Source organism: Oreochromis niloticus, linkage group LG2 (genome assembly GCF_001858045.2).
Source record: "Oreochromis niloticus isolate F11D_XX linkage group LG2, O_niloticus_UMD_NMBU, whole genome shotgun sequence".
Classification (NCBI taxonomy): Eukaryota; Metazoa; Chordata; class Actinopteri; order Cichliformes; family Cichlidae; genus Oreochromis; species Oreochromis niloticus.
The window spans coordinates 4,834,299-4,856,938 of record NC_031966.2 but is presented as its reverse complement, the minus strand read 5'-3'; the positions used below and the strand labels follow the sequence as shown (position 1 = coordinate 4,856,938).

Genomic DNA, 22,640 nt, shown 5'->3' with positions numbered 1-22,640 from the left:
GCTTCTGAAAGCTCTGTGTCTTTTTCCCTGTTAGATGACACCACAAGAGCCCATGATTTGGGTGGTAATGGCTTACTTAAATAACCAAACAAAACTCCAAATTTACTAACTTAATTTATTTCACAACAATGACGTACAGTACAAAAACAGATATATAGAAGAGGATATTTCAAAAATCCAAAAGCTAATTGTTTAATTATGACACTAGCCTCGCTAATATAATATAATAATATAAGGGTAAACAAGTAGAACAGATGTTAGCCTTCGACATGCTAACTAGCTTAACTGTTGCAATTTAGAATAGCATGTATGCTAGCTAATGTTAGACTTCATGAAAATAAAACAGATACCTAATGTTACATCTGAACTGTGTTTGTTAGTCATTGCTACACTAAAACTTAAAAAATAAGAGTTCCAAGTTTAACGTGATTGTGGGAAGGAAGGTTTTCACAGGGTTGCATAGCTGCTGAGCCACCTTTAGCAGCAACAACTTTCTGTATGTCTTTATCAATCTCTCACAGTATTGTGGAGTTTTGGCTCACTCTTCTTTACAGTGTTGCTTCAATTTGTTGAGTTTTGTGCACATTTAACTTTAATATTTAACATACTTACTGGGGTCTGAAGAGTGTAAGATGTAGCGCTCGGGTTTTCTGCAATTCTGACAATTGCAAAGTCTGAACTTGGAGTGAGTTTGCGGGGGAGAAAGTATCATCTACACATCATTACTACATCTACACACCTCCATGCTCCAGACCAGCAAACTGCCAACACCTCTGCTTTATGTTAGTCAAGTGCATTTGATTATCAACACTTGGCTGTCATGTAACTTGTTAATTCCTATAAAAAAGTAGTGATATATTAGCTTTCACAGAAGTGTATGGAGTGGTGTGAAAACTTTCTTTTTCACACGACTGCAATCAATTAGGGTTGTTTTTACAATGCTGCTTTTAAAAGATAGTTTTTGCAAAAGTTTCATGTCAAGTATTACATTCTTTACATATAAATGACTTTGTAATGCTTCTTTGCTCTTCCAGCTGCCAAAACATGGTGGAGACGTATACTGTAATCCTGACTGTTGATCTAGCTCCAGCTTTAGTAATACTCATACTGGAATGTCTCATGTTGGATTCAGGACAGGCTCGCTGGACCATCTTGTGGTTCAAAGTCGTATTGCATGCGCAATTTCTTATTTTTACAAATTTTATTAATAAAATTAGCATTTTGATATTTTTGCTATTCCTTGTAACAGTGCTTTGGCAGTCTTTAAAAGGTCAAGTACTAAAAAAAACAATGGTGTGGATCTAAGCCGCCATGTTTTCTTGATAACCTGCTGTTCCTGCGATGAAACTACTTTTAGAAGATGAACAGAGCAGTGATCCACACACAGATTGCAACTACTGTACTTCTGTGACGCCTCACATGACCAAGAAAACCACCTGACAATATATAAATGGCACAAATCAGCAATGTTTTGGCTGTAACAAGACCGCTATGACTCCAGTCTGTCTCAAGCCTGAGATGAAGTCTTCTGTGTTGGAGGTGGAGGAGGTGCTCGACACTGAAACAATACAGAGAGATATTAGACGTGTGTGTTAATAAGCACTGATTTGTGTTAGCTCAAAGAATCTTGTGTCAGCTACTCCCTTTAGGAGCCGACACAGCAAATCATATGTCTCCATGTCACCCTGTACCAAGCATCCTCTGCTGTCACACCAGCCTCTGTGTGTCCTCCTTTACTACATCTATGAATCCTCTCTGCACGTGTCCAAACCATCTCAGCCTTTCCTCCCTAACTTTGTCTCCAAAATTATCAACCTGATCTGTCCCTCTCATCACAAACATCACATCTACAGTGCTGTTTCTCTCCACCTCTCTACCTTCAACAGCTAGCTGCACATCATCCTTGTTGAAATCAGTATCAGAACACTTCTCCGTTCCTCTGGCATCCTCTCCTTCCCTGTCCTGAACACATTTTCTTCATTCATTCATTAGTACGTTACCATCTCCAGCCTTAACCACCCTAACCCGTTGCACATCCTTTCCAACTCACTCTCTCATCTTAGTCAATCGATACAGGTCCTTTTATTCTTGCTTGGCATCCAGTCTCACATACAGCTAACTATAAGCATTTTCTTTGCCACCTCTCTCTGCTGTACATGAACGTCTGTCTTGTCTTTCTTCATCTCCATGATTATTATTAAAATCCCTATATTTAAAGTCCCTGCTCTCACCTCCAAACTTTTGCCTTTTCTTTGTCTCTTCCTGCCTCCTAAAATGCCCTGTCTGGGCTTGTGCTTCCATCCACTTCAAATATTCCAAAAAATACGTGCTTAATTTTGAGGTAGGCTTTTATTTTCTAAAAGATGCGTGTAGGTGTTGCACCTACTGGTCTCAGTGGACTGTTGGAGTGCTCAGGAGAGCTGTGGCTGCTGGTTCCGGCCTCTGGTGGTGCAACAGACACAGAGTGAATCACCTCAACACCTCAAATAACACATTTTAGATAGAAAACAGAGAAATAGACTCTACCCAGTCTGTTGCCTGCCAGCTTTGATCCCTCCATTAGAGCAGTCTGCTGTTTGTCCTCCATACTGCTCGGAGAAGCAGCGCTCAGTTCTGAATTACAGCTAGGAGCTGAGGGTGTGGGGATAGGAGGGGAGAAAAGGGGCATGGTTGGGGTTGGAAGAGGCTGGAGAGGAAAATAAACATCAGAAAAACTGATTTTTACATTTCAGAAGATTCAGATTATCAGGATCTAGTCTCACCTGCATCTCCTCCTTTTCTTCTTCATCCTCCCCTTCATCGTGAACAAGCTCTACCATCAGCGATGGGAAGACGCCGACATGTCCGTTCAGCTCTCCCTCCCAAAAACCATCATCAACCTGCAAAAAGACTCACTTAGATTTGCAGCCTTCATCCTGGGTGACTGAAGTCTGAGGTAAAAGCAGGTGGTTGTTAGGGTTTGCCTCCCTTCCTGTGTAGCTTTAAAAGAGCTAAATAGTTATGAGGTGTTTTTTTACTGTAACTCGCTAAATAAGCCACACCCTCTATCCATTCATGTAGAGCAGTCATGTTTGTAGGCACAAAAAAACAAACATTCTTAAACAAAGTATTGCTGTTGGTGCATGATGGGCTCTACTTTGTTTAAAAACAAATCCAGGAGTGTGATCGCTCTAACATCCAACCGCAGCAGAACACACACCTCTCCACGTGGACGCCGTATCAGGTGTATTAGCGCCCCCTCTTGGAAGGAAAGCTCCTCTGCACTCTGAGCCTGGTAGGAGTACAGAGCCCTGGCTACACCTGAGACACATCAGAACACACAATTATCTATAATATAATATAATATTCATGCTAGTCAGTGTAAGCAGTTAAGGAAAATGGAAGATGGTGTGATGTAAGTAAAAAACTCAGTCACTTTTTCAGTTATTTCTTATGACTTTCAGTGACTGGATGAAAATAGACTTGATCCAAGTTTTAGTGTAAGTGTAAACATGGCCACAGACCTCTGCCCTCTGGCGTCTCTTTAGTCCCAGTGGATGAGGTGGAGCTGAATGAGCTGTCCAGCGGAGTGCTGTCCTCTGCTGGCAGACACAGGAGCTGCACATACCGCTCAGGAACGTAGCCCACCTGACCACATGAGTTACACACCTGCACAGAGAACATCAGAGTAACCGATCTGACCTGTTGTTTCTGCAGCCAGTCTTTGCTCTTGGCTCACTATTGTAGTATCTCAAATTCACGCCTCTAAAGTAGCAAATTCATCACTTTTACTCTGTCAATGTACATTTGAGTCATGTGAAGGATTCAACATTTGAGCTTTGATGGGGATATCCTCCATCCAGGCCAATGCCTTATTTCATTTTAAAGAAAGTGACACATATTTGCACCATGTTTAGTGAAATCTGACCTGGTAGTTTTTGTACACTGGCTTCCACTTTGTTCATTTACTCTGTGAAAGCAGCTTCTGTGACAGTCCACAACAAATTTCTTTAAGGGGACAATAAAGTACATTATACTGCATCACATCAGTATTGTTACCTTCAGCCAGTCCTCCATATCTCCATCCTCGATCACTTGAAGCTCCTCCCCTTCTATGATTGACAGCTCATCTGATTGGCTAGCCTAAAAGAGATAATTTTCCATTACAATAGAATCACTATTATTCAACTATAAGCCTGTTAATGCAGGTTATCAAAGAGCTGCATGAATGCAAAATAATATATTTACTCTAGAGTAACATTATAGTGATACAAACCTAATAAAATATAACACAGAAGGGCTTATTTTATTTTATAAACCTGCGAGTCGTTTTAAATGGTCTTCCATCCGTGTTTTTCCTAACCGAAAACCTTGGATGATGAGTGAAGTACAGGCTGTGATCAGAACTCGGGACAGTTCTCTGTGAAGCGCTCCTCCAACCTGAGGAGGGGCGCCAACGACATCCCAGGGGCTGTGGTTAAAGCCTGCATGGACCAACTCACAGAAATCCTCACCGGGCTGGTCAACCTCTCCCTGACTAATGTCACCGTTCCCACCTGTCTGAAGGGCTCCACCATCATCCCCATTTCTAACTGATCCACCCAACCAATGTCATCGTCATCTCATCTCTGATGGAGATGTGACAGCGTAAGATGTCCTCACAGTAGAGGTGGAACCTCAGCTTAGAAACATCATACACTTTCAGAACACCAAGCAAACAAACCAGTGTTAACCTGAAGTTACCTCATTCTTTCTCCTTTATAAATGGCTCGAGGGATTTGTTTATTTGTGAGTACCTGTTTCGTCTAGATCCTACTTAACCTAAACTCTTCTAAGCAGTAACAATGCTAAACTTCTTTTTGGTTCATTTTACATGTCCAACATCTGGGTCCTCATTATGACCAAACTTTAACATCTCATAGAAGTCTGCTGATATTCTAAGGGTTCGAGGATGCTTTGGGGTAGATGATGAAGTTAAACTTAGGACCTTCTTGCTATGATGCAAGAGTGCTAACCACTGCACCACCATGGCACCAACAACAGCCTTGAACATCTTGTAAACACCTTAACAGCTCTGCTTCAGACTGTGGACAGATCTTTTAGACTCGTTGATGAATTTGCTAAAAACAAATTTTAAAAAGTAGGGCGGGGGATGCTGATGATCACTACCTGATAGCTGTAAATAACTCTGCAGGCTGCAGGGTAAACACACACTCCAGATGCTGACACTGGATCTGTGAAGATCTCTCCATTATCATCGTAGTCCTCAAAGTCAGTCAGCTCAAACTCCTCCTCCTGCAAAACAAAGTATTTAAGGGCGTCGTCTCCACTCTGATCCAAAAAATATATAAGCGTCATCCAACAAGCATGGACTGAAGTTAATTCTGAATCTGAAATAGTCTTTAGCCTGTTTGTTCTCCTGTGTGTAACATCTGTTGTGTCTCTGTGTGTGCAATTATGTGGTGAAGTCATACTTGTGTGTTTTTGTTGTAGACAAAAAGTGACTCCCTGTGTTGTGTTAGAGGCTGATTTTAAGGTCAGGGCAAAGTTTAGGTTAAAGATAACGTATTTTGCTTTTCCTTACTTTCTGTCACATGTATAATGTTTCAGTGGTGGATGCTTATATTAAAGTTATACAATCTAATAAAGTTTCAAATAATGAGGTCAGGATGATATCCATATGTTCTTCATCTCAGATACACCTCTGGTTGGTCTGCAGGTGATGATCAGGGGAAAAGGAATGAAACTATGATCAATGAAGATGATTTTTGTAGGCAAAAAAGACAAATACGACTCTGGTTCTGGCATTTATTTCTGTTTTTTAATTCAAGTGGGATTCTGTTTTATCCTTTCTAATTGTGTCAAATTTTAAGGTTGTGTGGCGTGAACGATCTGAAGTGGGGCATACCAGAAAAATGTCAGACGCACCAGCTCAAACAGGGTGTCTGTATACTGAAGAGAAGAGCAGAAGCTGAACTGGAGATGGACTGTATGTTTATTTAATCCCAATTTTTACCAGATGATGGCGCACTGAGACGGCATTACCTTTATTTAACCAGGTCAGCGATCAGTAATGCTGTGATCTGTAACGGTGGCTTGGGAAATGGCAAAGCCTCTTGGATAAAGAAAACTAGGAAAAGAGGGTATGGCTAAAAAGTCATATAAACACACAACCCACAGAACTGATTGACAATTTATACCATGTACTTAAAAAAAACCCACTCAAATGAGGTGGGGTCATTTTTGACCCAGAGGACAAAAGGAGTATGGCAATCAGGAGGATGTTACGAGTGATAGAGGCCTCTAAAGATGACATGTAAGCCACCATGTGATGAAAACGCAGCTCAATCTGTGTGTTTGTTTGTTCGCATACTGAAAAGTCTTCAGTAGACTTCCTCTGTTCACTGAGATGTCGCTCTCTTTCCAGCTCCTCCTCCACCTGGTTCATGGCAGCGTGAAGCCATTGTTCTGTTCCTGGTGTGCTCTCTGACAGCAGGGCCAGGCGAGCCTCGGCCTTCGCCCTGTTCAGCTGAAAAACCAGGAAACTTAGTTAGACACACACAGACATGAGACTCCGAATCCCGAGTCACACGGATTCTGTGTAACTCAAGAATTTTCCTGAGCTTTGGTTTGGTCAAAAGCTGAAAGCAAACTGATTCTAGAATAGAACAGAATAATCCTTTAATTGTCCCACAAGGGGAAATTTGGGTGTAACAGCAGCAAGAAAGACACATATACAAACAAACAGTACACAAGACACAGAACAGAAACATACTCAATTTTTACATATTTACATCAAGGACAATGGTTACCAAAAACAGAGTACTGTACCGATATTACATTAAATAAAATTAAATACAGATAAGAGGCAAACCCTGGTTATAGCGTGAATCGGTTGATTCAGTGTGCCTCAGTTAAACTATCATGATCAACATCAATAATTTGATTACACAGACATGACATCGTTTCTATTTCAGCTACTGTAATTTAGATTTCCAGATGCTGTTATTATATATCGCCAAACTCATTGCTCCCTAATATAACCCACCGTCTGTGTTGTTCACTTCACCTCTCTGTGCTCGTGAAGTTATGCCTGATTGGTATGAGCGTACCACACTATCCATCACACATGGTGGAAGCAGCCACTGCTGTCTACTGGTGATGTCACTGCTGTGATGTCACAGGGATAAACTCTCTGCTCAGATTCAGCTAATGATATAAAACCGATCAAAACTAATTTTTATTTCATCAGTGCAACAAACTTTGTCCTTTGGAGCGTTTTTAATCTGACGAATGATATGGCCTACTTCATGGTATCAACACTAATGTAACACTAATTATCAGGTTATCACTGTTTATGTAATGCACCCGTACAATTTAAGGATGCAGTTAGAAATAAAAGTATGATTGTTTAGTGTATTTTGCACAGGTTACGAAAAATGAAAATTGTATGATGAAAATTCTCACATCACTAATGTTAATCACTCAACGCAGTTCTTAAAACAGACAAAGAATTTCTCTTAACACAGATCTGTGCAAAAGACATGAAAATCTTCTGTCACACACAAGCTCTGCATGTCTTTCATCACTACAGCCATGAATCTTCTCGTCCTCTTTTCTTACTGCCCGGCAGCTCCATATTCAGCATCCTTTGGTCAGTATACTTACTATCCCTCCTCTGCGTATGCCTGAACCATCTCAGTCTTGCTTCTCTAACTTTGTCTCCAAATCACTCAACCTGAGCTGCCCCATTTGGTTCATTCCCAGTGAAACTCTTCAACCCTGTCCTGAGTGCATACTTGGTCAATTTCTATGTCAGTGAGGAACAGAGAGTTGGGAGCAGATTGACGTAGAAACAGAAAACTTACTGACTATACTGGTGAATGTTGGATTTTGTAGCTTATAGGGTGGAAACACTTTTAAAAACAAGTACCTTGGCTTTCCTGACGCTCTCCTGTACCTCTGCTATCTTCTGCTCCACACTGAGCGCCGTCTCCCCGGATAGGAGCTTCAGTCGGCTCGCTAACATCTGTAGAGCCTGATGAAACAAAGCAGATCTTCACTGGAATATCATTAAAAACATAAAACAATGATTTTGGTCTTTAGGAACAATCATTTTAATAATAAACAGCTGCACATAAAGCTAGCTTCTCTATCATTCTTCTCCTTCACAATATTTCAGTGCTGCTAATTTATCCCCATATCACATAAATTCATTTTTAATCTGTCGACCGTTAAACATTACAGCTGTACAGAAGCAATATTCATTTTTCATCGGTTTGAGTGGGCCTCCACGACTGACCAAATACTTAACAGTGGCAGTAATACAGCACCACAAACTGTGATTGTGACCAGAGCTATCATCTGGGTTTAACAGACCTCTGTAATGCTTACTACTGCCCTCCATAATGTTTGAGACAGAAACATCCACCACGGTGAACTGTAAATGCATTAATATGTGCCTGAAGTGCAAACGTTCAGCAAACATTTTGCATTAACCTTTTAATAATTACAAACATTTTTACACAAGTAAAAAGTTCAAATTAACATGACATTTGGCTGACAAGCAGTTTCATGGCTCCCTTGTTATTTCATGACAAATGAAGCAGACACAGTATCTTAAATCCAATTTCAGAGCCAGAATACTTTAATAATCCCCAAGGAAATTATGTTTGTCTGTTTTTATAGCTTTTTATTTAAAACATGTTATGTAATTCCGAAGACTTGTTAGAGGAAGCCCGTCCTTAGACTGAAAAACCCATTTAACACTATCAGCAGTCACTTTATAAGTGGCCAAATCAATAATGTTAATAAGATGAATCCACTCTGAAAGTGCATGATTGTTAAGAAAAACAACTTCACTCTAACAAGTGAAAATGATGCAGGTGTGTCATGAGTGGAAATACAGAGGGTCTACAACAAGGTGCGAGCACTGATTACACTCAGGAACAGCACGGTCGAATTAGACTTTTAAAGAAAACATCTAAGAGAGCTGCCACAGTTCTGGAAAAACACTCTGGACGGATTAAAGTGTAGTTAAATTGATGGGAAGGGGAAAGTATAGAGAAGGAGAGAAACAGCTCATATTCATCCATAACACATTATCTGTCTAGTACAGCGGAGGCAGCGTTATGTGACTGCTGACAGAAGTAGGAGGATGACCTGTGAAGGTTGCAGAGCTACACCCTCTGCTCAGATTCAGTCAGAGCAGCAAAGCTGAATGGACTCTGGCTCTGCCTCACAGTGCAAATGTTTTATTTTGCTATTGAAACGATAAGTGTGTGTCTCTAGTGATGCTGGATGTTGGTGTGTGATGTTCACCTTCAAGTCTTTTCTCTTGGAAAGTCTGCATTATAAACTGATCTAATAATAATAAACGATGAGTGACCTTTCAGAGTTTCAAAGATATCTCAGCAGGAAAACCGGAAAACAGAACTGAACTTATTATTGAGTAAAGAGGATCTTTTGTACTTCAATCACATTATGATAGTTTGACTTACAATCCACTGTGGACGTGCAAAACTACAAACATTATGGGAGACACAGTAAGCCTTCTGAAACACCATAAGGCCTGCCCTCCAATATCTAACACCAATTTTTATTTCAAATGTTGAGAACGTTTCACAAGAGATCAAATATTGTAAAATGGGCCTAAAGAATGAAGACACCAGAAAGGACCCACTGCATCACAATGGTCACAGTTCTTCCTCTAGTTTCTCACCCTCTCTCCGTGGGCAATGATCTTGTGGTCTTTTGCCACCTTGGCAGTCCATTTCTTAGCCTCCTTCACCAGGCAGCCCTCTTCTTCTGAACCACAAACTTCCTGCATAACTGACACCTATGAAGAGGAGTACCAGTGACCACAATGTGAATTTAAACAGATACTTTTTCAAGTCTTTTTCATTTGAGTATTTCTTAGTTTAGAGTATAGTCCTGGTTTATTACATTTCAGTGAAAAAAAACCTTCTAATTTACTAAAAGTTTAACAGCTTTAGTTTGTAGTTCATTTTAAGACTTTGCAGTATGAATGATAAAACAATGTTTTTAAATACACTGTTTAAAATTCAGTATTTGGCAGAACAGAAAACGTTTGGAATGACCAAGAACTGACATGAAGTTTGAATTTGAAAAGTCTGGATTTTCACACATAAATGAAAGCTTTAAAAACAATAGGATAGTTGGAGTCCAGCACTACTCCAGAGGTTTTTCCTCTTTAAGATCTTCTGTGGTGAAAAAATTGAAAAGATAGTTTGAACAGATCCTCGTTTAATAACATATATTTAATAGATTTACTTCATATATAATTACTGAATGTAACCAGGGATGTTTTCAGTTTTTTAACACCACTGTATCTACATTTTCCTTCTAATAATTACAATATGCAAATTAATTTAGGCTTTTTTCTAGCTGTTTTTTAATACTTGTACTTAAGGATTTATATGTTACTGTTTCTGTACTTTTACCTCAGAAAAGGAACCGAATACGTTGTCTGCCCCTGATTTCTGAGCTTTCCAGTTTTGTTTTTTTTGCTAGATATCTGTATCGGTAACAATAAAATGATCTGTTGTAACATCATTGCCAAATCAAGCATGTGGATCATCAAGAATGAGATTTCCAGGTTGGAAACTGGGTTAATGGCCTCCTCTCGTGCTGCTGGGCCAAAGGGTGGCAGGAATCTGTGTCACTGTTGGGCAAAGACAAAAACAGAGGAGAGAGAAAGAATAGGCCGCGGCCTATAGGTGTGCTGTGGAAGCTGATTACTATTCTTAGTGATCGGCGTAACGGGCAGAACAATTCCCTTCCACTGTGTGTGCATATTTAGATTATATGCTCACTCAATGCCCAATGAAAGAAGAAGTAGCTCCTTTTAGTTGCACCTGTACTTTCTACATTTTTTTTGCCAATGCTTACTAAGTCAAACATTTTCTCTCCTTGTATTAAACTGAGGCAAATATGCAAAATATCTCAAATGTGGAGCTCATGACCAAATCTCTACTATAATTTGTGGAGGGTCACCGTGACACTTGGACTACCGTCAGTATGTCTTCCTTAGACACACCTTGTCACGCAGAGCAGGCTGGAAGGTAAATTCAGGGATTTTGCTGAAAGATGCTGATTCTTGGAGAAACTGCTGAACATTTCTCTCTCTGGTCACCTGCAACACAAAAACTAATGAAACAAAAGCATTTTACACCATCCTCAAAGAAACAAATAACTGTCATCAACAGCATCGCTGCAAATTCTGCTGAATTTTTCACAAAAGCTAGAAAAGGCCTTTCAGCATGAACAAAAATACGATGTTCTCACTTCTACCGACTTTGGATGAACACCTGAAAGTCAAATGTACTCAAAATGTCCAGGGAATAACTCTGAAAGCAAGAGTACAGTCTAAGGGGAACATCTCGAGATTACTTACGAGTTTACTATCTGCAGTGACAGATTTGATTTGGTTACAAACAACATCTACACTAAGTTCACACATGAAACTGTAAATGATGACATCTACATGTAAATGATGCTTCTCACATTATTATGTGTGTTGGATGGTGAACCTATTTGTACAAGCAGCTGTTACAATGCATTCTTTATACAGGCTAATCAGATTATAGTTTCTTTTACTAAGTTCTTATTCATTCTCATTATCCACTTAAAGAATACTATAAATCCTCACACAAGGTAACAACTTCATAAGAGCTCTATTTTAAGCAGACATGTTTAGCATGATGACCCAACACTGTCACAGTATGTACAACATAGACAACTGTGAAATGGGACTAATCACAGATGGAACCAATCACTTGCAGTCTGATGCTCTGTCATGACAATGAACTGCACACTGTGAATATGCATCCAGTATATAAAATATACTGGAAAACAAAGCATCTCATCTCTCTTTTTTATAGTTCATATATACAATACCAACCTTTGCAACACTGTCCCACACCCTGCTGTACTGTTTGTGTGTATGAAGGCAGCAGTCCATCTCAGTCCCACACAGCAGGGTGAAATGGCATCTCAAATCCTCATAAATATCACCATCCATTTGCTGAGGAGGTCAGGCACTAAAGGTCAGTTTTCAAACATTTTTACTGAGTCCGTACTGAAGACTAATCACCTATGTTATGTGTGTTTTCTGTAACTCTGTGTTCTCATTAAATACAGTATGGGCAGCAGGCTAAACGCTACATGGCAAAACAGTCATTCAAACACTTGTGGTGACACTGGTTCCTTAAAAAAAAGTAGCTATGAAGCTTTTTGTGAAAGGACATTTTGATCCATTCCATCTGTAAAAAAGTCAATATCCAGGAAATAAATGTACCACACTGACTGTGTTAGTGTGTGTGGATTACCTCCATAATAAATGGTAAGTCGTTTGTGTAGTAGTGCTGCCGATGCGCTCTGACTGCTGCTAATGTCAGCAGGTACTCATTACGAACTTCAGTCAGGCGGTCATCGCACTCTTTGAGTCTGGCAGTGAGCTGCAAACATGTAAGTGAGCACAAACACAATGTCACGCAAACAGGCAACATTTATACAGGTCTATAATTCAGCAGTGTGTGCTGTGTAATAACCTTTTCATTCCACTTCACAAAAACACAGCCTGCAATCCCAGGGGGTCAAACCCACCTTGCAAAGCTCAGGACCCCAGTGCCTGTCCCTGTGGGGGATGGCCCACAAAGTGGTGGAACCAAACTGATGGCCAAGCCTGACACCTTCTTGTAGAAGTGCTGTAGCTCATTTGGGGTTTTGTTTTAATTTCTTTTGTGGCCCCTCCCCTGGCACCCGTTTTCTTTGGGAAACCCTACCATTGAAATCAAAAGGAATCTCGGAAAAATAGGAGTCATCTGATTATGATGCATTCTGGGAGCATTTTTAGGGTGTTTTTTGTTTGTTTGTTTATATCCTAACGCAGAGGTGGCAAAAGGACAGACATTGCGCACTTGAGGTGAAGTACACATAATAACTGTTAAGAAATACTCCAGCAAAAATTAAACTACTGATTCTTTTCTGTACTCAAGTAAAAAGTGAAAAAATACAGACTCAGATTAAGACAGTAAAAAGCAGCTTCTTGAAGGAGCTGAAACTTGGTCTATAATAATGTAATAATAAAATAATATTATTAGATAGAAAAACAAACTTTATTTTAGTCTCAGTTTTAATTCTAAGAAATGTACTCAGCTCGAGTATTTTGAGGAAAGAAAACCAGAATTCATGAGAGGTTAAACATTTACTCTGATCTGGGAGCAAATGGACATACTGGGAGAGGAAACCCAGAACACCCAGCTTAGCCTGCTGCTACTATGACCCAACACTGGTTAACAGGAAGAAAATGGATGGATAGAGTGATAATATAATTTTGGTTTGCATTAAAGGCAAGGGAACCTAGAGAGATTATCCTGGGACAACTCTTTTTCAAAGTCATAATCACAGGAGAGAAGACTATTTACACCAGGACACAGTTCATCATAGGAATAACATTTCAGCAGCTCATTTGATCCATACCTTAGTCGTTTTATGGAGTCCGGTTTTGAAGTGAAAAATTCCATGTTCACTTTTTCTAGCTCTGGAAGAGAAAGTGAAATCATATTTATGTCATTCTAGACAAGAGAAAACTACAGCACTTTAGTGCTTCTTAATGTATACATGTAGTGGTTAAAATATAAGTTGTGGGAAACTTTCACTCTGCAAGCTAAGCTCTTATTGGCTGAACTCCCATCGGCACATAGCCATGCACAGAAGGCGAAGGTTCAGCTGTTTGGTGTAACAGAACAGATTAGAGCACATCTGCGGTTTTACCACCCAAATGTCATCATAGTGCTATCTAACCTTTTTACTGTTTTATTAAAGAAGTCGTAACAATAATAATAGTAATAGTTTAAGAGTAAAAGTGCTTCACATGTAGAATAAAATATATAGAAGTGACAAAAATTGTTCCAAAATGTAGCTAATACAACCTTAAAAATCTTACTCTTAGTAACTTTAAAAATATTTTAAAACAAAATGAAATGCTGATCAAAAGTCTTAGCAGAAGATTCAAACCTCCGTATTGAAACACAGACCTGGCCTGTGCATCTGCAGTTTTCTCACGGGCAATACTGGCAATGTGGCTGAAGTCGTGGTAGCACTTCTTGACCCTTTGAAGTTCCCGTAGAGCATCCACCACTTCAGCCTGCACCCTCTGCAGCCTTTCCAGGCCCTAACACACATATGCACACAACCCAAAGGCATCAGAGTCCACCTGCAGTCCACATGGACTTAAGCTAAATTCAACTGAACTCTACTTATGTAGTGCCAAATCACAACAACAGTTGAATCGAGGCACTTTACAGGTAAAGACCCTAGAATAATTGGGAGAAAACAGCCCCGTTTAAACAAGCGCTCTGGCAACATTGGGAAGGAAAACCCTTTAAACAGGAAAAAACCTCTTTCAGAACCAGGATCAGGGAGAGGCGGCCATCTGCCACAACCGTTTGGGGATGAGGGGAGGAAGGCAGGAAAAAAATGTTTCATTATTTGAGTGTTGTTTAGAAATGTTTAATCTGTGTGTACTGACTCACTCTCTTAGCCCGGACATCCTTTGCATTGCGGAGACTTTTGGAGACTTGCCCACTGAGTCGGCGGTATTCTTCTGCAGCAAAAAGTCTCGATGCAGCAGTCTGAGCTGTAGCATCGACCACAGATCGCCACACGCTAAACACACTCCTGAAAGCACACAAACTGCATTCATATCGCCATCACCAGACACTTTCCACAATGTCACATACTATTAACACACGCAGGGTGGCCTTATGTGTTAATGCTTTGCCTCACCAACCACTGCATTATTAGACACAGAGAGATAATGGGTATTAAAGTGCAATACCCATTCATTCACACACTGTTGTATGCTATATTCTTTAAGCATTTTATACTCCTCACATCTACAGATCACCAGTTAATTAACCATGCATGTCTTTTTTGGGAAAAGGCCAAAGTACCCCGAGCAGACCCACACCAAAGGGTTTGTAAACCTTATTACATACACATACTTTTGTCATTTTATGAACAGAACATCATTTATAGCCTTTAAAGCTGTTTCTGTGCTGTGATGAGCTCTGTAACCTGATGTGCATTAAAAGAGATCATATTTAAGATCGAAACATTAATTAATGGTAGGACTTATCTAGAGGGAATTGGGTCTAAAAGACATTGGAAGTAATTACTGAAGTTAACTCAGATCAGCTGCAGTCAAAATACATTTCAATAGTATTGAAAGTAGTCGAAGAGAAACCTTCAATCAATAATGAATAGCAATAATGAATCAATACTCAATAGTAAGGCGGTCTAGCTTTATGGAGGGCTGTTTTATAAAGCAACAAACTCTTTTTTTCAGGCTAAATGATGCTTTCCTAAATTAGTGATAAGCCGTTTGTTATCTGCTTTCAGGTGCATGTTTGGCAGGTTTATTCTAGAGAGAGCCAAGTTATTTCAACATAAGCATCACCACATTGCTGATCTACAAGTATTTTACTTCCTTTGGTAATAACTTTTGTTCACATATTAATAATGTTACATATAATATTATTCTGCATATATGTACATTAAGTAGTCGAATGCAGTTCCTCAAAGGGGCAACAAGTCAAATGTGATATATACATCAAGACATTACGACAACAAAATATTTCCACATTACCACTGCTGTCCTATTACTGTTTTTTTCACAAACTGCAGAAAGCTACTCACAGAATCATCCGTTTTTCTTAACATGTCTGTTTTGCTGATGTAACTTCCAAACAGCAAAAAGAGCCAATCTAGTGTTTGGTTTTTCAAAGTAAAATCAAAAATCAATAACAGCTGTTAAGAAGACTGCATGCTGTAAAGTTGTGTAGTTACCCAGAAGTGATCGCATCTGTATTTCCTCTCTGCCAATCTCTCTTTTGGTACTGGACAGCTAACCTCTGTAGAGCCTGAAAAAACACAAGAGCCCAAACAAAAAAGTACATCCTCTTTAACATACAAAGTAACTTTCCTTACACAGGGATTACTACTGCAGCAAAATGCAAAATGTGTCAGTTGAGTTTTTTGTTTTGGTAACTTGTTAAATGGTACTTATATAGTACTCCTCCTAAGAGCCTCCTTCACACATACAGTCACACAGCCATAATCTATGCCTTTCAACACTGTCATACGCATACTTACAGCCCAGTGGATATATTAGGGGAATTACAGGCTCAGTATCTTACACAGGGACACTTCAGCCCGTGGACTGAAGTAGCTGTGATTAAACCACCGAGCATTATTACATGGCCCACTCTGGAGATGGAGCTTCCCTTCTTACATTAGGGTTTTTGTAGCAAGACAAACATAAACTAAACTTAACTTTCAGTTAACAGCATAGAGCTGGCACTCCTAATTTTGCTGTTGTAGCCCCCTGAGATTTGCTAGATATTGCCTTTGACTCCGTCCACCAGGCAGCTCAGTTTGCTTTTTACAGCTATAAATGTTGTAATATGATCAATAGTTGTCAGTGTTAATGCTTTAATAGTGTTTCAGCAGGGTGGGAGAATGCTGCTTTGTTGTCCTCTCTAACAAAGCCAGGCACACATGCATGCACGCATACAGACACACATCCACACACATACTTGTCAGATGTTCTTGTACACAGACGTGAAACATTCTACACCACGGTGTGAAAACACATAAAGCTCTGAGCAGTGTATTTTCCTGAAACCAAGGAGATTTGTAACATTAAGTGAGAGAAACAGTGACTTTGTCCTCAGCAGAGACACTCCACAGCAAACCTACTTCTGTGGTTTGTACCTGACTGAGACTAGGTTAGAAGTCAGAACCTTCATGCTCAGAGGTAACAGTTAACCTTTGCACCACCGTGCTGCTGAAAAAAGGCAGACTGCTGTCACCTTTCCAGCATGGTGTCAACAAATCCGCTCCATTTAGGTACAAGGCCATACGTGGGGTAAAGATGCACGCCTGAGCCTTTCAGACTCTGTGTCAAATATGTTGGCTTGGCTACTGTAAACACTACAGACACCTTAATTTTAAACTGCAGCTCAAAACTGCAGAGGCAAAATCTTCTGAAACTTCTGTAACATCCTTTGAAACTGTGCTTTAGCATGCAGCTAAAATGCAACCTAACCCTGTCCCTGCATCCAAGTGGTTTGCCGACTATCTGATGTGCAGCAGTAGCAAAGGAATAACACTTTTTGGCCTACCTGCAGCTAAGGTAAACTAGATTCACACAACTACCTCTTTGCCAACACCGTGGGATCAAAAGCCAGAACAGCAGCAACAAATGTACCACCTTTCTACCTTCATTTCAACACCTTCAGCCCGAGGTAGAAACCACTTTGTCTTTTTCTCACCCCACTTAAAAAATAACAGGGTTAACCAAATAACCCCTTCCACCCATACTAGTGTTAGTTACTCTCACCAGGTAGGTTTAAAATGTCATTAATTGACATTTTATATTTATTTGGGGGATATCAAATGTCCTAAAAATATTTTATTATTATTTCATTACTTTTAGTACTAATCAATGAAAAACAGAAGGACAAAAGCCTAATAAAATTGTGTGAGGACACACACACATATACAAACCGTGTATGTGTGTCACACAAGTCAAAACATAATCCAGCACTCAGGTACTAATATGGGATCTCAAATCAATATATTTTGAGCATTTCCAGTAAACAATGAAAAGTGTCAGTAACACAAGCAGACAGGACTAGAATAGATCATGTTCACTCACCTGACCGTATTCTTTCTCTATAGCAGCGCGATGCTTACTGAATGACCTTTGGGAGCAAACAGAAAACAACACATGACACATAAGACATGTGTAACGTAACACCTGCTTATGAGACAGACAGTGTGTCGTACCTGATCTCCTCCAGCAGTTCAGTGTCCTGATGCTGTTTGGTCTGCAGCTTGCTGAGCTGCTCTGAGAACACCACTTTCATCTGCTGGCTCTCCTTTACCTGTACACACACGGGGACAGCTGTGCAGCATGTCTCATTGATAAAAGATGATATCCGTCGGCTTTGTGTCGCCTGCAGTTTTTCAGTTTGCTTTGTTTTTGTTCTAGTTTCTGATTTTAGCTTCATTGCTGACTATGGTGGCTCCCTCTAATGGACACCTGGTAATGTTTGGCCTGACTTGGAACTGGCAGAGGTTCATAAAAAAACCAACCTCCTTGACTAAAGCCTAATGATTAAAAAATATTCACTAGTCTATATTACTTGCTGGTTTATGCCACGTTATACTGTGACAACACAAAGTGGACAACAACATTTTATAGATTCCTAAAATTATATTTAAATATTATACACAATAATTACAATTACAATAATTGTACACAATATAGTTATTGTGACCTAAAATGACAGCCAGGCGCAGGGTACAAGTTTATGTTATAGGTCAAACCTGTGACCTGTTGCTAACCCGTGACACAAATACAGAAGCCTCACAATATGATTTAGATAATTAAACCTTATTAAACAGTGTTATGCAATTTTCTGTGGTTGGTATCTCTGTAATGATATCTTTCTATTGCTGTATAAAAGAAAAAACCCTCACAGATATTAAAGTACAGCACCTTCTAGCTGAAGATATGAAATATTGGAAAGCTTCATTTACATTTCCAATTACTGGAAGTAGTCCCAAATGTTAGCTTTGAGCAGGTCATGCACATTACTGCCTATTAGACGCTAACTTATTCATCAGTCGAGCATTCAGTTTAGTTACACGCTGATGTGGCTGTTAATACTTGTATTGTGAGCCAACACCTAACCTGAAACAAACCCAGTAACATCCCAGTTTGTTTCATTTGTTCAGCTTTTGAGTTACGGGGAAAACAAACACTGAAAAACATTCAGTGAGGCCTAACATGGCATGTAATACACACAGTAAATGATGTCATAAAAGAATTATTTTCAGAAAAATTGAACACCAACCCTGAGGCGTCAGTGCAGTGTGAATATTTTACTCATTCACATCAGATTGTTGGTATGACCTTACCTTTCTCGGTGGTGGCTGCATGTTTGGATGTAGATGACAGCTGTTGTCTCCGTTATGGCGTTAGTTTGTTGCACTTCTTGTGCACTGTTACTTCCTTTATAGTTTCACTAATGCACATGTGCAACTCTCTCTCTCTCTCTCTCTCTCTCTCCCTCTCTCGCGCTCTCTCCCGCGCGCGCTCTCTCAGCTTGTTTGGCTTGAAATCCTATAGAGGGCAGCAGAGTCCGGTGAAAACACTGGTTTAAAAAAAGTCCATGTTATTATTAATAGTTCCTCTGTACCATCAAAGGAAAGCTGTTGAAAAATAGTAACCAGCTAACTGTAACGAGGTCTGGGATTTTGTGTCCCATTGCACATTTAAAAGCTCCCATCAAAACAGCTTCTCTGGAGCCTGTTTTTCAGGGAGGATGAAATCAGTTTTTCTGTTATACACACAGCATGGTGAGCATTAAGTATTGTGCTACAACAGGCGTAAAAATGCTGAACAAAAAATGCATCCCATACAACTAAACTGTATTCTCAGTTACGTTTGCAAGAGTGTTCATTGTTCAACACACTGACTTACTCAGGCTACAGTAACTTTGCATCAGCACCACCTGCATTTTGCACTCCCCTCTTTCCTGCTCACATCCTTTACTTATTTCTAAATTTCTGATATGTATTCTAATATCTGTAGGTAGTATGTGTTCACATTGTGTGTATTTATATTAAAAATTTTTGTGGAGAATGGTTGTCTATACATATTTCATCTAAAACCATCACATGCTTTTTAATCAGGTTTAGCTAGATAAGCACCTGAGATAGACCCCAGAAGCCTGAATGTTGTTTCCCAAAGCTAACCAAAATTACTCCGAGAGTACATCAGTGGTTTATCCGGAGTGTCACAGTAGAACCCAGAACAACATCTAAATAACTGCAAGCCTCAGTTATCTCAGTCAAGGTCAGTGTTCGTGTTTTTCTGTGAAAGCACTCTGTGAACTGATGACACACAAGATCAGCTTTTTGGAAGGTTTGAGTGCTGTTACATCTGGACTAAAACTAGCACAACGTTTCATAAAAAGAACATGACACCAAGAGTCAAACGTGGTGGTGTGGGGCTGCTTTATTGCTTCAGGATCTGGACGACTTCCTGTAATTGGTGGAACCATGAACTTTCAGTCTACCAGAAAATTATGAAGAAGAATATCCACCCATCAGCCACGTTCCTGAAGTTCAAGCGCACTTGAGTTATGCACTAGAACAACGATCCAAACAATACGTCCACTTACAAATGCCCGATGAAAACCAACACAGGGATCCAGGTAGACATTATTGAGAAGGAAATAAAGCAATCGTGCTTTTCTAAATGTCACAACCAATTACAGTAATTCCATTGACTCTGAAGAAAGACCCAATTTGCAGCTTAAAATTTAAAAAGCTATATTTTATATGCACTCAGGTTAAGTGGTGGAATTTGCAACAGGGAGAGCAACAGGTGAGTTTCAGGACCAGAGACTAAAGGCTTAATCTGTAGGTCTTGGAAGTTTTTCCAAGACCTTTCTTTCTTCTTCTTTTTGCGGAACATCTCTAAAATTAGAAATATCCTGTCTCAGAGTGACGCTGAAAAACTAGTTCATGCATTTATTACTTCCAGGCTGAACTACTGTAATTTGTATATCATTCAACACTATAAAATTGTATATCATTCATTTTTTTTATTAGTCTGAGAATCTTTTCTTTTTGGTCAAAAACAAGTAATCAGTAACACAACTATTATTTTTCCATGTCCTTGGTAGGTAATGGAGTTCCTATTACAGGTCAGGTGAGTATGGATCCGTTTTCAGGTGGTATATGGAAACAGGAAGACAAACTACAACTCTCAGTGGCTTTTTCTGACCATGAGGGTCATATCTTTCTCACAAAGGTTAAAACTAGAATAACAGCGGTCTGTGGTGCAGAGAAAATATAAAACTGAATGTATTCACAATGATTTTCTAAGACAACGAGTTGAATTCTCTACTTTTAAGATTAGGCTTCAAACTTTCCTTTTTGCTAAAGCATATAGTTAGGGCTGGACCAGGTGACCCTGAATCCTCCCTTAGTTATGCTGCAATAGGTGTAGGCTGCTGGGGATTCCCATGATGATGATTACTCAGACTCACCCAGATCATAACACAGACTGCATTAACCTCTGTTTGGTGACCCGCTCACAGTCACTGACCAGAGTTCCACCAAGTAATCTAGAATAGAATAGAATGCCTCTATTGTCACTATACAGTTGTACAATGAGATACAGAGCATCTCCTACTCAGCGCAAACATGCTGGGGGGGGGGGGGGGGGGGGGGGGGGTACAGTTCTGCAGCGCTATATACATATGGACAGTATTAACATAGGGAAAAAGATATATATATATAAAATGTACAAATATACAAGCCGGTTTTAAAAAAGTAATATGGGGCCCTCTGGATGTCTGGAGCCTGGATCTCCTCCATGCCTGCTTCATGCCCTGGGGGATGGGGCTATGGGCCTCCACACCCTCTAGCAGACCGTTACATGGGGAAACCTTTTGTATACAAGCGCGTTGATCCACACAGGTGTGCACACGGGTGTTCACTGTTCGTAGACATAAACTACACCTTTCTTAGCTGCTACTTCAAAGCACATTGTGCGCTGTCTGTCCTGCGTGCTGCACAACAACTTTCAATATTTAGTATTTACTGCTGTTCACACTCAGCTAGATTAACGTGATGGTGTTGTGTTTAGTATGTTGCTTTGTTTTTGTTTGGGTTTTTTTTTGCTTGTCTTCTCTTCTTTTTCTCTCACACTGAAAAAAAGGGATTGGCCAACTCTTGGATTTACGTAAGCATCTTGCGTGTATTTAACATAAGTGCCTCATGCTTTAAAGTTAAGTGTAACTATATAGTGTAGAAACTACATGATATGCAGAGAGGCTAGATTAAATTGTTCATATCATGTTCGAGTGAAGTAAGTCAATAACTTTCAGTCTCGTGCGCTTTGGATCGTGGTTTCAGGAAGGCTTCGATCTCAGTCAAATCGAGCAGCCGCTTCTACTTTTTTTTGGTATACCGAAAAAAGTAAATTGGGTGGTTGTTACATTAAAAAAGTCTAACTTGTAATTTAAACACAATAATTTCATGTTTCTATGAACATAATTAAATCATGAAGGATCTGATCTTTTAATACATAAATTCAACAACTTAATTTGTTCTTGTTGAGATGACCTGATACAATCTAGTAAGAGTGGTTAGTTGCTGAACTCATGAAATTCACAAGATCGCACGAGATGTCAAACTGCAGGAAAATCACTGGAGTTATAAGAGGCAGACAACTACACACACACCACGTGTATGCTATTGCTATTTATTGTGGATTAACCTGTCAAGGACAAAAACGTACAAAAAAATTCTGCATCAAGCCTTGAAATCATAGCTTTCCTGCTTTTGTTAAGTCTGGATTGGTGGCATGGTGGTTAGTGCTGTTGCTCCACAGTAAGAAGATTCTGGGTTCAAATCCACAGTCTGGCTAGTTTGCACTGGTTTCTCTCTGGGTATTCTGGTTTCTTCCCACAGTTAAAAGTCATGCAGTTGTTAGAGTTAGGTTAATTGGTGATTCTAAATTACCTGTCAATGTAAGTGCAAATGGTTGT

At 39.7% G+C, this 22,640-nt stretch overlaps 1 protein-coding gene across 1 annotated transcript; it reads right to left on the bottom strand.

Moving 5' to 3' along the window:
- Window positions 1–95: 95 nt before the first annotated feature.
- Window positions 96–19,190, bottom strand: LOC102083204 (F-BAR and double SH3 domains protein 1). Its single transcript, XM_005458879.4, has 21 exons — window positions 18,994–19,190; window positions 17,857–17,954; window positions 17,726–17,771; window positions 15,853–15,926; window positions 14,538–14,682; window positions 14,040–14,176; window positions 13,483–13,543; window positions 12,330–12,458; window positions 11,903–12,025; window positions 11,039–11,134; window positions 9,701–9,817; window positions 7,913–8,017; window positions 6,353–6,508; window positions 5,149–5,274; window positions 4,039–4,122; window positions 3,504–3,648; window positions 3,200–3,300; window positions 2,763–2,879; window positions 2,527–2,686; window positions 2,387–2,442; window positions 96–1,558 (listed from the first exon to the last, which is right to left on the bottom strand). The coding sequence occupies exons 1-21, from the start codon at window positions 19,012–19,014 to the stop codon at window positions 1,508–1,510; spliced, it is 2,148 nt and encodes a 715-aa protein (XP_005458936.1). The 5' UTR covers window positions 19,015–19,190; the 3' UTR covers window positions 96–1,507.
- Window positions 19,191–22,640: the final 3,450 nt, after the last annotated feature.